The sequence below is a fragment of the Diospyros lotus genome, chromosome 1, assembly GCF_014633365.1.
Source record: "Diospyros lotus cultivar Yz01 chromosome 1, ASM1463336v1, whole genome shotgun sequence".
NCBI lineage: Eukaryota > Viridiplantae > Streptophyta > Magnoliopsida > Ericales > Ebenaceae > Diospyros > Diospyros lotus.
This window is the reverse complement of record NC_068338.1, coordinates 44,247,821-44,262,420: the sequence shown is the minus strand read 5'-3', so window position 1 is coordinate 44,262,420 and position 14,600 is coordinate 44,247,821. Positions and strand designations below refer to the sequence as shown.

The window sequence follows — 14,600 nt, the reverse complement described above, 5'->3', positions numbered from 1 at the left end:
TTGCCGTCGGCGTCTCCTAGTAGTGATGGGTCTCCTTTCCTGTCTACGGCGTCTATCTCTCTCTTTGGTGCCTCTTTTGGCATCTTCTCCAGCGTCTTTCTCTTTTTCTAGTATCTCCCGTGTCCCGTCATTTGCCTCTCCTTGGTATTTTCATTTTTTTTGGACTCCCCTTTTTGGAGCCCTAGACATAGGTTTTAGTGGGCTATGTCTTCAACCGGCTCTCTTGAGCATGATCGATGGCCTTTGTGAGAAACTGTAGAATCCATTCACAACTTAAAACACAAAAAATATGTTTAGCAGAAACAAAGATCATAAACTCCAAAAGAAACTAAATGCAGCCCATTCAGATCTTATTCTTTAGTACTTCAACATGCAAGTAACAGTTTCTTATTCTCGACAAAGGGCCTTGGCCTTTGCTGTATAATTGCCATTATTACAAGGAGTACACGACAATTGGACTCCTTACTTGATGGATCCCATCATCCCACACCAGAGATGCAGAGGCTATAGTACTACTGGCTATAGCTCCTTCAACGGTCACCGTGAACGATGACTTTTGCCCGAAAGCTGTGAATGTTAGAATGGCAGGCTCAACTGAGATTCCAAGTGCCTGTGGAGCAACCACTGTAGCTGTATACGTCGATGATGGCGCTCCAACATTTATGACGGTCCTGTTGAATGTCTGACTAAAAGAAGGCGACGAAGTTGAAAGAGTGAAGGAAGGTAGATTTAGATCCCACACAGTTGCGCTTGTGGCTGCCGAGCAAGTGCTACTATCTCCAGTGACAAGCCGCAGAGACCCGGTACTGTAGCCTTCTCCGCATAGAACTTCTATGTAGTCAATCGCTTCGACATCATAGACAAGACCGGGGTTCACAGCCTGAGCCGGATTTAGATGGCCTGCGCCGTATGCAAATTCAGCTTCGGGGCTAGTTTCCACACTCATGGGAGATGCTGAAGCAAGGGCATAACCGGGAGTTGGTCAGTGTCTGGTACACAAGATTAAGGTATGTATTAGTATTACCAGTCGTCATCATAGCAGACTTGATTGCAGCCGGAGACCATGAGGGCTGGAACGATTTGATGTAGGCAGCCACAGCAGAGGCATGTGGGCAAGCCATGGATGTTCCAGATATTATATTGAAGGGTGTTCTTCTTCTGTCCTCTTTTACCCTCGTCACTGCTGCTAATGGCCATGCTGCTAGAATATCGACCCCGGGAGCAGCCAAATCCGGCTATACCAAATAAACACCAAGGGTGAAATTTGAAGTAACATTTGTAATCTATAACCAAACCAAACCGAAGAAGTGACACATGATATAATATGCTAAGAAAGGCAGAGGAAATACGAAGTCTATCTTATCTTATGATGGATTGATTACCTTGAGTATATCAGGTGTAATTTTATTTGGACCCCTTGATGAGAAGGAGGCTACATATGGTGCCTGCGTATCATTGCCGGCGTAGCTCTTGAATATGGTTGCAGTTGGATCGCTATGTCAGTAAACGAACGATTCATTAGAACTAAAATATGGGCATTTCCTAATCAAGGGAAACAATAACAGATCTTGGATTCCTATATGTATTATGTATACCTTGTCAAATTAATGTAGCTATAAATTGCGGTTCCATCTTGGGCACCAACTACAGTTGCTGGTAGAGGAAAAGAGTCGGCAGTATCCGGGAGTCCGCTGTCTTCCATCACAATCCCAGCTGCCCCGGCCAACAGTGCCGGTTCCCCGTTAGTCAAGGCATCACAGAGCACAATGCTACCGTTGACTAAGTCCGGGTTCAATGAGTTTTCACCGCAGTACCTGGTAAACAAAAAGAACTAGCCTGTGCTTTTACTTTTGTCAAATTAAGTGTTACGGACATCTGTTTATTGAAATATTTTTGCAAGGTTTCATTCTTCTGCAGTACCTGGATGTTGAACCATTAAAGTTGCCCGTGGTATTTGGTGCATCACCACCATAGATCATAGGATGCGTGTAATTTCCTGCCTCAAACGTGTTAATGGAAATTCCCTGAATAGTTACATCATGCATATATTATTTGATAAATTCATAGGCATTGCTCACAACTAAATTAGTGAATTTCAAGTATGTGTAGGAGAGGACAGGAAGTATTACCTCGTAAACATTATTGTTACCTAGCTGAACCCGCGTAAAAAATTTTCGGTCTATGGTGCTAGCAGCCACTGAAAGAAACCAAGGAGCAACGTTTGTAACGGTTCCAGTGGCAGGGCCATCGTTACCACCTGCCGTCGATGTCAGCATCCCGTTCCTCATGGCGTGAAAAGATCCAATTGCTATTGAATCATTGAAATAGGGTTTGGGAGAGTGCCCCGCAACTGAAAGAGAGATTATATCAACACCATCTGCAATAGCATCGTCAAATGCTGCTAGAATGTCAGCATCATAACATCCATCGGCCCAACATATTTTGTATACAGCAATACGTGCTCCCGGGACACCGCCTCTAGCAGTCCCCGAACCAAGCCCGTACAGGCTAGCCATGCTAACTAGGCCTCCGGCTGCTGTTGATGCTGTGTGTGTTCCATGTCCATTTGTGTCTCTTGGAGACAAGATGTCATCTTCCTCTAAGGTGCCATTGCTTCGATAGAATTGTGCTCCAATGACTTTACTGCATCATAATTGCTAGGTTTTGATTTAGTTTCATATTCCTTTTACTTTCTACAATGCAAAATATTGAACCGTAACTAATACTAACTTGTTGCAGGTGAAGTTCAGTGAGGTTTCGCAAGTGCCCTTCCATTTGCTTGGTGGTGGACCAAAACCTGTATCTTTGAAGCTATCAGACTCCGGCCAAATTCCAGTGTCAAGGACTCCAATGATAATGTCACTTTCAAGCGTAGCTCTGTTAACTTCTTCGGAGAAGCCCATGAAGTCCCATGACCTTGTCGTCTGGAGCCTATACTTTTCATTGGGGAACACAGAAACCACCCCGTCCATTCCTGAAAATTAGCGAGCACAAGTAGAAGTTGTTTATCAGAAACGTAGATAACCTTCAAAGATGCAAGTTCACTCACCTGCTACTTTTACCATCTCCTCATGTGTTAACATGGCAACAAATCCATTGAAGCTCTTGCCATAACTGTAGATCAGAGATGTCGGTGCACCACTGTCAAAGCATTCAATTGGAAAAGCTACGTAAATCTTGCATTGGCATATACAAAGCTTGGCAAGTTTCATATTCACATATTGTATCTTTTCTGAAAATGTGTTTCTTAGCTCTTTATCGGCACGTGATTGTGTACACGCATATTCTTTTTTCTTATCAGCCAAATTTTCTTCTTCAAACTATACATGGCAGCATGGCAGACCCATAATTTCTTTTTCTTGAAGCTGGTTTTTATGCATTTTAAAGAGTCTTTCCTGGCTGCCAACTTTTCCCTGGAATTCTTTAAGAATTTGAGCTAGGAAATTACTTGATTTTAGCAATCTTTATACAGAAAAGAAAAATCTCACAAAAATGATGTCTTAGGCTTTTTTTTTTCCATATCGTTCTCATTCTGTAGATGCAAAATTTCTTTGTTCATCAACAATGCATAAACATTGATGTCAACAACCTGCCAAGAGCTTCTTGCAGCATGTTTATATGCAGGGATGATGTAGAGAAGTCTCCCTTTGGAATGTCACCCATGTAAACAATATAGGTCTGCTACATGATATCGAATTTATTAGTGAGGAAAATAATGATAAAACAAAGGCAAACAGATCGAACAAATGCATTTGAGACTTTAGTATCCAATATCACCACCCAAATAGGGAAAAAAAAAGATGAGAAAAGATGAACAATAGCAGATATGAGATATATTTGCCTCTTGAGCAATGTCAGAAGCTCCTGTGCTGCTTATGAGCATTGTGCAGAAGAAGCTGAGAAGAAACCATGAAACAATTGAGATTTTGCTGGCCATTGATCAGAGCCTTTTAGTTCTTCAAGTGTGTAAGAGTTGTTTCGACTCAAGCAAATACTTGGGAGTTGGGAGTTCTTATAGAAGAGAGGGCATGAGGAGCCCCTCCCAATCCTTCATTTTCATTTTTGGTTCTTGTTTTTGATATTTTATGAGATTCAGATGCTTCACTGAGTTGCCCAATCAGAAATTGGAACTTTCTCAGCTTGGCTAACATTTTTAGTATCACTGAAAGCCTACTTCTTGAATTAAAAACTGGTGTGCTTGCTTCATAAGTTGTCGTATACAGATTGTTGGAATGAGCATAGCCATGGAATTAGAGCTTATTCTATGCAAGCTTTGAACAATTAAGGATTAGACTTCGCTCGAAATTGCCCAGAATTCATTGGTTTTTGGTACTAATGATAGTGATGGTAATGTTTATAATGGCAAAATCGTACAGAGAACAAATCAATATATTTTTTTAATTACAAAGTTGCTTTCCATCTCTTATTGTGTTGACTTGACTTGTTCCATGAGCCCTTCAATTTGTCCTCTTACGTGCGCCGACTAAAATAATGTTACCAAGGGTGCGTTGCAATGGTGAAATTTAAGTGAAAAAAAAATAAATTTTAGAGAATTGAATTATCGGAAAAATGAATTCCTAAAAATTGAAAGTTTAATCTATTTGATTGGTATAATTTTTTTTTTTGAAAAATGATGTTATTTCTATCTTTTGGTGTTTGATTGATAAAATTTTTCATAGAATTTGGTCATTTTTCATAGAATTCAACAGTAAAAATGTATTGAAAAATATTAAATTTTGCACAGAAAAATTAAAATAATAATGTATTTTAAATTAATTAAATTATTTTTTCAAAGAAATAAAACTATAAAATTAATTTTTCTTTTTGTTTTCCAAAGAAATAATTTATACATAATTTTTTTATTTTTTCTTTTTATATATTTATATTTATTAGTTATTAAAAATATAAATTATAAATAATTTATAAATCTTCCCCCACCCACCCTTATTTTCAATTGCCTAGAAAATTCCATCTCCTCCCCCAAGGATTTTGATTTCTATGATTTGAAAAAAAATACCCTCAAATGACCATTGTAAGGAAAATAATTTCCCTAAAAAAATGGTTGTCAAAGAATCCACAAGTTAAGAATTGAGTAGAAAATTTATCTTTTCCATAAAAAAAATTAACTATCAAACACGGCCTAAGTGTAAAACTTCTATGCTTCATCTTCTTACATCTTTCTAATTGTGTTTAAACTCCATTTGTTCAAATTTCAACCTTGTCTTTATTTACAAAAAAAAAAATATTTGTCTTTATTTATTTTTATTATTTAGATCCGAGTTACTTGAATAAATAAGTAATTATAATCTAAATTATTTATTTATTTAAATAATTCCATCGATTTGGAAATTCTTGTTCACCATCAACAACGGTTTTCACCATTTTTCAATATTTTTCAAAGATTGTATAAAAAACATAGTTTGATTTTGGTAACACCTATGGGCTTATCATAACCAATACTAGGTTTAAAAAATGGGACGAACACTTAATCACATATAAAAATGTCACATCAAGCACCTAAATAGATTATTTTCTCATGAGACAAGATGATCGGTTATGTTGTATGGATTGTAAGGTAATACTAGGAGAGTGTTTAACTACTTAACATGGACTTTTGGTATTTGACGTCCAGTAAGAAATTGGAAGAGAAAAAATCACATAAAACAAAATCTAATAATTAAGTGGTGGGATTTAAAAGGAGAGAAATAACTAATCTTTAAAAAAAAAAAAATAAGGGGTAGAAGGGAATAGAATGGAGAATGACAGGTAAACCAAACGTAGAGGGAAATGACTACTGCCCTGAGAAGCACGACAAATATAGTCTTTGGAGAGACAAATGGTAGAGTCCCAAACCTTAAGAAGTCTTGGTGGTGGAATAAAGATGTACAATTGAAAATTAGAAATAAGAAAACTTGCTATAAGATTGCATATCAATGCAACAATAAAGAAAACCTAAAAAAATTATAAAAAACGAAAAAGGCAGCAAAAAGAGTTGTTAGTGAAATAAGGTCAAAAGCATATAAGAATCTATATAAACGATTTGATAAAAAATATGGAGAAAGGGATATATATAAATTAGCTAAAGCAAAAGAAAGAAAAATAAGGGATCTAAAACAAGTGAAATGCATAAAATATGAAAATCAAAATGTATTAGTGAATGAGGGAGCGATTAAGGAGAGATGGAATGAGTATTTCACAAATTATTCAATGATGGTGGGGACACAAAAGTTAGGTTGGGACATCTTAGTAATTCCAAAAAAAACGTGAGCTATACATTTTATCAACGCATAAGTTTAAATTAAATAAGGCAAACATTGAAAAAGATAAAAAATCATAAGGCGATGGGATGAGATAATATACGAATAAAAGTATGGAAATGCATGAGAAAATAGAGCATCTCTTGACTAACGAAATTATTTAACATAATTCTTAAATAAAAAAAGATGCCAGATAAGTAGAGGAAAAGTACTCTGGTTCCTATATATAAGAACAAATGAGATGTTCAAAATTGTGAAAATTATAGAGGAATTCAATTAATGATCCATACTATGAAACTCTGGGAGAGAGTAATAAAACAGAGACTCAGAAAAGAAACAAATGTCTCTGAAAATCAGTTTGGTTTCATGCCTAGTAGGTTAATAATGAAAGCTATATACCTACTTAGGCGCCTAATGAAAATATATCAGGATCATCAGAAGGACTTGCATATAGTGTTTATAGATCTAGAAAATGCCTATGATAAGGTCCGTAGAGAAATATTATAGAGGATTTTAGAGAGGAAATGAGTCTGAATAGCTTACATACAAGCTCTTAAGGACATGTATCACAGTGTAGAGACAAGGGTCAGAACATATGGAAGGGATATTGAACTATTTAAAATTATAATGAGACTGCATCAAGGTTCTGCACTAAATCTATACTTATTTGCTTTAGTAATGAATAAACTCACTAAACACATTCAGACAAAGGTGTCATGGTGTATGCTATTTGCAGATAACATAATGTTGGTGAATGAAACAAAATAGGGAGTGAACGCTAAGCTTGAGTTGTGGAGAAACAATTTAAAATCTAAAAGATTTAAATTAAGTAGAAGGAAAACAGAATATATGGAATGTAAATTTAGGAAGAATGTAAGAGTGAATGATGTTATAATAAAATTAGAAGACCAAATCTTACAAATACAAAACCATTTTCGATATTTGGGATCAGTGATTCAAAAAGATGAAGAAATTCACGAGGATATCACGCATAGAATTAAAGTAGGTTGGCTAAAATGGAGAAATGCATCGGAGGTGTTATGTGATAGTAAAATCCCATTAAAACTGAAAGAAAAATTCTATAGGACAGTTATAAGACCAGTCTTATTATATGGTTTAGAATATTGGGTGGTCAAATACTAACATGAGTAAAAGACGAGCGTAACGGAGATAAGCATGTTAAGATGGATCTGCGACCATATAAAAAAAGATAAAATTTGAAATGAGATTATTTGTAATAAGGTAGGAGTAGTGTCAATTGAAGAGAAGATGAGAGAGATTAGACTAAGATGGTTTGGTCATGTGAGAAAGAGATCAAGAGACGCTCTTGTGAAGAGAATTGATGAAATGAAATAATTAATCAAAAAAAGAGATAGAGGTAGACCTAAGAAAATTTTGAGAAAGATATTAAAGTTTGATATGAAATATATGAGATTAAATGAAGATATGACAAAAGATAAAAGTATATGAAAGTTTAAAATTTATATAGTTAACCCTACATAATGAGATAAAGACTGAATATGTTATTATTGTTGTTGTTTTATTTTGATAACACAACTTGTAAAAAAATAAAGCCAACGGATCCAACCACTCCGTTGACTTTTTATATTTTTAGTAGAGGAAAGGCATTGTATTTTAAGAAATGCTAATCAATCAACATCAAATGTCTATTCTAATAATTTAATATCAAATTGAAGAAAAATAAAAATACGTTCAACATCAATCACGAGCAGTAAAGTTTTTATCGTTCTAAGCATTATTAACTTCATTATTTCATATTTACAATTAAGGGTTTAGACCGTAAGAGGTTTCTTTACTTTGAAAGAATTGGGAGAGAGACCGAAGAGTTGCTTATATAAATAATTTTATTATTATTTTGTAAATAAATTATTTTAATAATTTAAAATTATAATTAAAATACATCTCTTACCTAAGCAAAGATTTTATGATGCATGCCATAATGAGGCGGAGCTACACACGACCAAGTCCTGAATTTTTAGATAATACTACTGTGTATATATAAATAATAGTTTAATATTTGTTTAATTTTTTTTTTTTATTCTTTTCTAAATACCCACCTTATACTAGGGGCGGAGTGTGTACCTGCCCCCCCCCCCCCCCCCCCCAATCACTCTCAAGTTTATAAGGTTTAATTACGATAATCGTTTCTTCAATTCTCTAAAGATTCTACATATTTTATCCCAAGAATCAAAAAGTTATCCCTTGGATTACTTCTTGTTGTAGTTGACAGTCACGTATACCTGTAGAAGAAATAGATGTGTTTATTAATTCGAATAAGTATTCTCCAAATTTGGGGAACATAATATTATATCTTTGTACTCAAGTAGGTAAAAGGACACAATGCCTTGCTCATGAATTTGAAATAGCTTCACATTCTTAAGTATGAATCTCTCCATTCGTGTATTGCTGTGACAATGAGACATTATTGCTTTGTTGCCATGAAATTTCATGCCCTAGATTCATTATGCTAGGGTTAAGTAGTTTTGGTTAGAGGACTTTATTAACGAGTATTAGTCTACTAATTCTATTTTCAAGGGTGACCCAAAATTGATGATTAATTATAATAACAAGGTAAGACCATATTTCTTTGTTTATAGGATGGATGTCTAGGTTTACAATTAACCAAACCAGCCATGTTACAGAATGTGACAATGACATGCAAATGTGTGATATAATATTTAGAATAAATGCTTTAAAACTTTCCTTTTGATTTTTCATATTTATTATTTTATTTTCCAATTTTTCAGTAAAAAGTTGTGACTCTTCATAAATATCCCGGGGGCCCATAAAGACAAACACTGCCATTAACATGTTGAGATAATAAAAATAATTTTGAAATATTAATTAAAATTGGGCGGGCGCATTCAAAATAGCAGTCAGCCCAGTAAGGAGGCCGAATAAGTGGGCCGTGGCGGCCCGTTTAATAGCTAGCATCGAGTGTTTCGTTTGAATGAAGCGTTTCGTTTGGTTTTGTATATTTGGAAATTTCCCGAGTTTCGCTCATTGGGATCGCGCTGAATGGCAATGGCCGTTCAAAATTCCTACTTCCTCGCTTATTCCGTTTCGTGCTATTGCTATTGCTTTCCACTCTCAAAGGCCTCTACTGCTCTCTCTCTCTCTCTCTCCACTGCAACAATTTCTCCAGATTGCCGTTTGTGTTCGTTTTCTCATCACTCCATCACATCGTCATAACCCGTTTTCATGGTTAGTTCCTCTCTCCCTCTCTCTCTCTCTCTCTCTTGAATTCTTTCTATTTCCAGGAAAGAAATGAGAACAATGTCGACCAAGTACAGAGAACGAAAACGGAAAAGATTGAACGCAACTTTCATCATGTGTTCTTCAATTTCTTCAAGAAAAAAGAGGATAATAACATAGCGTTTTTCTCGGTATTCCGTGTCTGGATCGTCACTTTTTCTTTTTTCTTTTTTCACATTTCCCTGATTTGGCATGTGCGTTAGGTTCGGCAGGGGGCGTAGACTGTAGAGACAAGAAGCAATGGCATATAAGGTGGATCACGAGTACGATTACCTCTTCAAGATCGTCTTGATCGGAGATTCCGGCGTCGGAAAGTCCAACATTCTCTCCAGGTTTACGCGCAACGAGTTCTGCTTGGAGTCTAAATCCACCATCGGCGTTGAATTCGCCACCAGAACTCTTCAGGTGAAATTTCTCAATCTCTCCGATGGATCTCCACATTTTCTCCAATTCCTTTCAACTCTTGCACTATCATTCCATCATTTGTTTTGTTAATACTAGAATTTGATCAAATGAGATTAGGTTTTATCACTTTTTTATTATAGCCTTAGAGTTATCTTTGAGATTTATCTTCGGAATAGGTCGAGAATAACGGTATCCAATCCCACCTCTTTGGCCGAATTTTATGGACAGCTAGGTGAAATATACAGTCTGGATCATGATATTGTTGACGACGAAACAGCCAGAGTGGCTTAAGGTTCAACAATAACATTATCCATCCAGTTTGCCTTTGCTTAAGCATTGTTAAACTGTTTGCCAAAGATATCGGATTGAGTATCCATTGTTCATATGTAGGTTTATTATTTGTATAACTCTTTATAAAGAAGTCTGTATGATAAGTACATAATTCTATTTATTCTATTCAAAGCAATATATAAAGTTCATTGTTTTGAATTCCGCATTTCTTCTAACACATCAGGTAGAGGGAAAAACCGTGAAGGCTCAAATATGGGACACGGCGGGCCAGGAGCGGTACCGAGCCATCACCAGCGCGTACTACCGGGGCGCAGTAGGCGCGCTTCTGGTCTACGACATAACCAAGCGGCAGACCTTCGAAAACGTCCAGAGGTGGCTCCGTGAGCTCCGGGACCATGCGGATTCCAACATCGTAATCATGCTGGCCGGCAACAAGTCCGATCTGAACCATCTCCGGGCAGTCTCCGAACAAGACGCCCAACTCCTGGCCGAGAAGGAAGGCCTTTCGTTCCTCGAGACCTCGGCCCTGGAAGCATTCAACATCGAGAAGGCCTTCCAGTCGATTCTGCTCGATATCTACCAGATCATAAGCAGGAAGGCCTTGGCGGCGCAGGAAGCCGCCACGGGGCTTCCGGGCCAAGGAACAAGCATCAACGTGGCCGACTATTCGAGTAATTTGAACAGAAGAACTTGTTGTTCTAACTAGAAGGGGAGAGCTAGCTAGCCTGGCGAGATGGAGTAGAGTTCCCCGTACGTACGTAGAGGTCGTCTGGGAAGAAGACGTCTAAGTTTTGGAAGCCATTACTGTGTCGGGCGAAGCTTTGTCTCTCTGAACGAAGAAGAAGAGGTGAGTGAAGAAGTGGGTCTCATCACAGGCGGGGGAAATCATTCGATGATGAAAGGCTTTTCGTAACGAGGCGATACACTAATCTGTCATTGGCATTGTTCATGTCGGATTCTGAATCTTATCATTCAACCATTAATTTTCGTTATTAATATGTGAGGGTTTTTTTCACTAGTTAGGGACGTGCCTGCTGTATGGCTTTAGCTGTCACATTGCTTAACCATCGAAGGTGCCTTCGATGAAAATTTTTTGGGTACAATTTTCTCCCTTGTTGGTTTGGATTCGAAATACTTTGGTTCTTTGTTCTAAGTTTGTCTTGTAATACCCACATTCATAGTTTTTCACGTAATTAGAATGACATTTCAAGTCATTCACGTGATAAGTAAAATTTCAATTTGTTAAGAATTTTTTCATAACATCGTTGCCCCTCATTATATATATATATATATATATATATATATTTAGGAATATTCATGTGGTTATTGAGACATAACAAAGTCAAAGAACATATAAGAGTAATAATTATTTTTTAAAAAAAAGAGTTAAATACACGCCCTTCTATATAAAATAATAATATATTATTACATAAGTTGGTTTAATTACCAGCTCGATGATTTTTACTAGGAGATCTTGCCTGAATTTTTTTTTTCTCAAATGGTTAGTTGAGAACTACTTTTATCTTATTATTTTACAATTAAAATAAAAGTTTTACACAAGACTAATTCTAAATCTTGAGCAATAACATACAAAACATAAAAATATGCACTTGTTTTTTGGTATTTTAATTAATTGCAAAAAATGAGGGAAATACTTCTTAACCAAAATTAAAAGAGTTACCAATGAACAAGAACTTTTTTGGTAAGCCCTTTTCGGTTTTAAGAACAAAATTAAAAGACTTTTTATTTTAATGAAAATCACACAAATATACCTAGAATTAGAAATAGTACTGTACTGTCAAATTTTGTAGTGTTTAGATTTTTAATTTTTATAAAATAGTTTTTTTTGTTAAAAACAAGACAACAAGTAAGTTACAGTCAGCATTTCTAAGATTTGACATATATAGATCGATGTAAGGGGTAATTTTCACATATGTTAATCTTTCTAGTTGAGTTTTTAAAAATAAATTATAATAAGCATTTTCAACAATTTGTATTAAGTGTAATGCACTTTTTAAAAATTATAATAATTATTTTGATGTTTAAGAATTATATATCAAATTATCCTTTAAAGTTAGATTAATTTATGGTACAAGGAGTGCTTGTAAAATTTTATAAAAGTAGACAAATTTTTTAATAAATATTTGACTGAAAAAGCTAACATAATTTTTAAAATATAGAGAATATCTATTGTTATTTAATAAAGGGAGAGGTGCCCAATGTAATTTGCCATATTTCATTTACGTTCAATGTGATGCCCGTGAGTATCTACTTGGCGTGGAAGGTGATCATCAATGTTTCTTTCAGTACAAAGGATTGTCAAATGAGAAGATTTTTGAGACGTCCGAGCTAATTTTGGTAATTGAAATGGGAGCCATTTTTTTCCATGGAAAAGACTTTTTTTCCACCTAATTTTTCACCTTGTAGTGTTTGACAACTAATTTTTTTCCAGGGAACTCCTCACGTGATGACCTTTTCCTTTGAATCAAGGAAATGAAATTCTTTGAGGAGGGAGAAACTCTAATTTTCTAGGCAATTGAAACCCACTGTGTGCCGCTCTTCCACTGCTTGGGCTTAGGCACTCATAATTTTGTTTCCAAAAGTTTTTAAAATTGCTTCCAATGCTTAGACTTATTGCTGGAGCTAAACTAAAGGACCCATAAAATTGAAAATGTATAGAAAAAAAATAAAAAAATCACATATAAATTAATAAGTTTGGAAAATAAAAAAAAAATAATTTTGTGGTTTCCTTTGAGAAAATAATTTAGTTAACTTAAAATACATTATTATTTTGATTTTTTTGGTATAAAATTAAGTATTTTTTAATACATTTTCACCTTTAAATTTCATAAAAAATGTGTCATTTTCACCTTTGAGTTAACAAGGTGTTGATAGATTGAAAAAAACATATTTTGGTTTGTGAGCTGAGTCACTTATATCGAGGAAAAAAATGATTCCTTGACATGCAAGCAGCAATGGGATGGGACGATATCTAGCGTCGACAAAACTCTTTGACAGAGATATGTTACTTTCATTAAATGTTGCATTAATTAAATGATGATATAATTTATAAACAGGTATGAGGTCAAGATTAGGCCAAGAAAATGATAGAGGTCTTGAACCTTTATCGGGCCAACTTCAATTGGGCCAGTACATTCCAAAAGGTACACAATAATTTAGTCTACATCGGTCTGAGTCCAATGAGTATTATAAGTTGGGGTTTCTAATATAATTAATTAAAAATAAAAATGTAATTACAACTTAAATTATATATATATATAAAAGAAAAACAGAAATAAGACCAAATAACATTATTTTTCGTAAATCACCTATTGTCGGTTAGTCCTACTTTAATATTAATGTTTTATCAGTCAATTTTTCAATAGCCGCTTGAATTCCACACGAAGTGGGATGATTCATACTTTCAAATGTCTCTTATTTAATTGACTGAATAAAAAATGTAAGAAATAATACAAACATAGAGAAAATCCACTCAAATTAAGTTCTTGTGACTTGTGTCAATTTTACGCGAGGAGCATGTAATTTCGTTTTTAGTTTTTAATTTTTTAAAATAAAAAAATGTGTTTACTTTTATATATTTAAAAATATATTTTTAAAAATAAAAAAATTATAAAAATAATTCAAAACAACAAAAAGTCATTTTAACTATTTTCATCACAAACACTTAAAATTTTCAAAATACAAAAAGTATTATAGATAAAAAGAACTCAATTTCGACAATCTCAAAATAAACTCCTAAAATAAAAAATTCAAAATTTAAAACCGAAACACGAAAATAACAACCCCTCGTGTTTGTATTTAAGTTACTTTTTCAAACATTCTTCCCATTAACTTAGATATTTTAAATTAATTATAAAAAATAATACAATTTAGTATTATAAAACTTTGTTAATAAAATAACTTTTAAAATATTTTCTACATTTTTTTGTTTTAGAAAATAAAAGCAACTCTATCGACAAGATTGAATTTTTTTTTAAATTATAATTAATTTAATTCTTTTATTATATCAAATTTTATTTTTATTTAAATTTTACTATTACTCTCTAATAAAAAATTAAAATAACTCATAAAAATCTAAAATATTAAAAATAAATCATATGAATCTAGACCGTCTACTTAATTAATACATTTGTAATTGTTGTCAATATATAATAATAAATTTATTTAATTGAAAGCGTCATCGTCTAACTCCTTAAGTCTATAAGAATAAAAAGAGTCAAATGGGGCAGAGAGATTCCTAAACAAACACTCAAATCCTTAAATCAAATACTAAGAATGTTAAAAATTGTAGAACAAAATTTTTATTAATATAAAAAATGTATATTTTTTAAAACGAAATGTTGCATATTT

General features: G+C 34.2%; 2 protein-coding genes across 2 annotated transcripts; one reads left to right on the top strand and one right to left on the bottom strand.

The window, feature by feature from the left end:
* Positions 1-413: 413 nt before the first annotated feature.
* Positions 414-3,677, bottom strand: LOC127805361 (cucumisin-like). Its single transcript, XM_052342246.1, has 9 exons — positions 3,590-3,677; positions 3,050-3,141; positions 2,731-2,974; positions 2,130-2,643; positions 1,921-2,024; positions 1,596-1,814; positions 1,383-1,494; positions 1,025-1,235; positions 414-954 (listed from the first exon to the last, which is right to left on the bottom strand). The coding sequence occupies exons 1-9, from the start codon at positions 3,661-3,663 to the stop codon at positions 434-436; spliced, it is 2,091 nt and encodes a 696-aa protein (XP_052198206.1). The 5' UTR covers positions 3,664-3,677; the 3' UTR covers positions 414-433.
* A 5,418-nt stretch (positions 3,678-9,095) lies between these two features.
* On the top strand, positions 9,096-11,389 carry LOC127810057 (ras-related protein Rab2BV-like). The gene is made up of 3 exons (XM_052349279.1): positions 9,096-9,482; positions 9,737-9,938; positions 10,453-11,389. The coding sequence occupies exons 2-3, from the start codon at positions 9,774-9,776 to the stop codon at positions 10,933-10,935; spliced, it is 648 nt and encodes a 215-aa protein (XP_052205239.1). The 5' UTR covers positions 9,096-9,482; positions 9,737-9,773; the 3' UTR covers positions 10,936-11,389.
* The last annotated feature ends 3,211 nt before the right edge of the window (positions 11,390-14,600 follow it).

Bases quoted from the DNA above. Each gene is read 5' to 3' on its own strand.
- LOC127805361 (XM_052342246.1), bottom strand. From the start codon at position 3,663: ATGGGTGACATTCCAAAGGGAGACTTCTCTACATCATCCCTGCATATA. The intron at 3,142-3,589 runs GTTGTTGACATC...ATGCTTTGACAG, and splicing joins CTGCAAGAAGCTCTTGGCAG to TGGTGCACCGACATCTCTGA. The intron at 2,975-3,049 runs GTGAGTGAACTT...GCTAATTTTCAG, and splicing joins GGAGATGGTAAAAGTAGCAG to GAATGGACGGGGTGGTTTCT.
- LOC127810057 (XM_052349279.1), top strand. From the start codon at position 9,774: ATGGCATATAAGGTGGATCACGAGTACGATTACCTCTTCAAGATCGTC. The intron at 9,939-10,452 runs GTGAAATTTCTC...CTAACACATCAG, and splicing joins TCGCCACCAGAACTCTTCAG to GTAGAGGGAAAAACCGTGAA.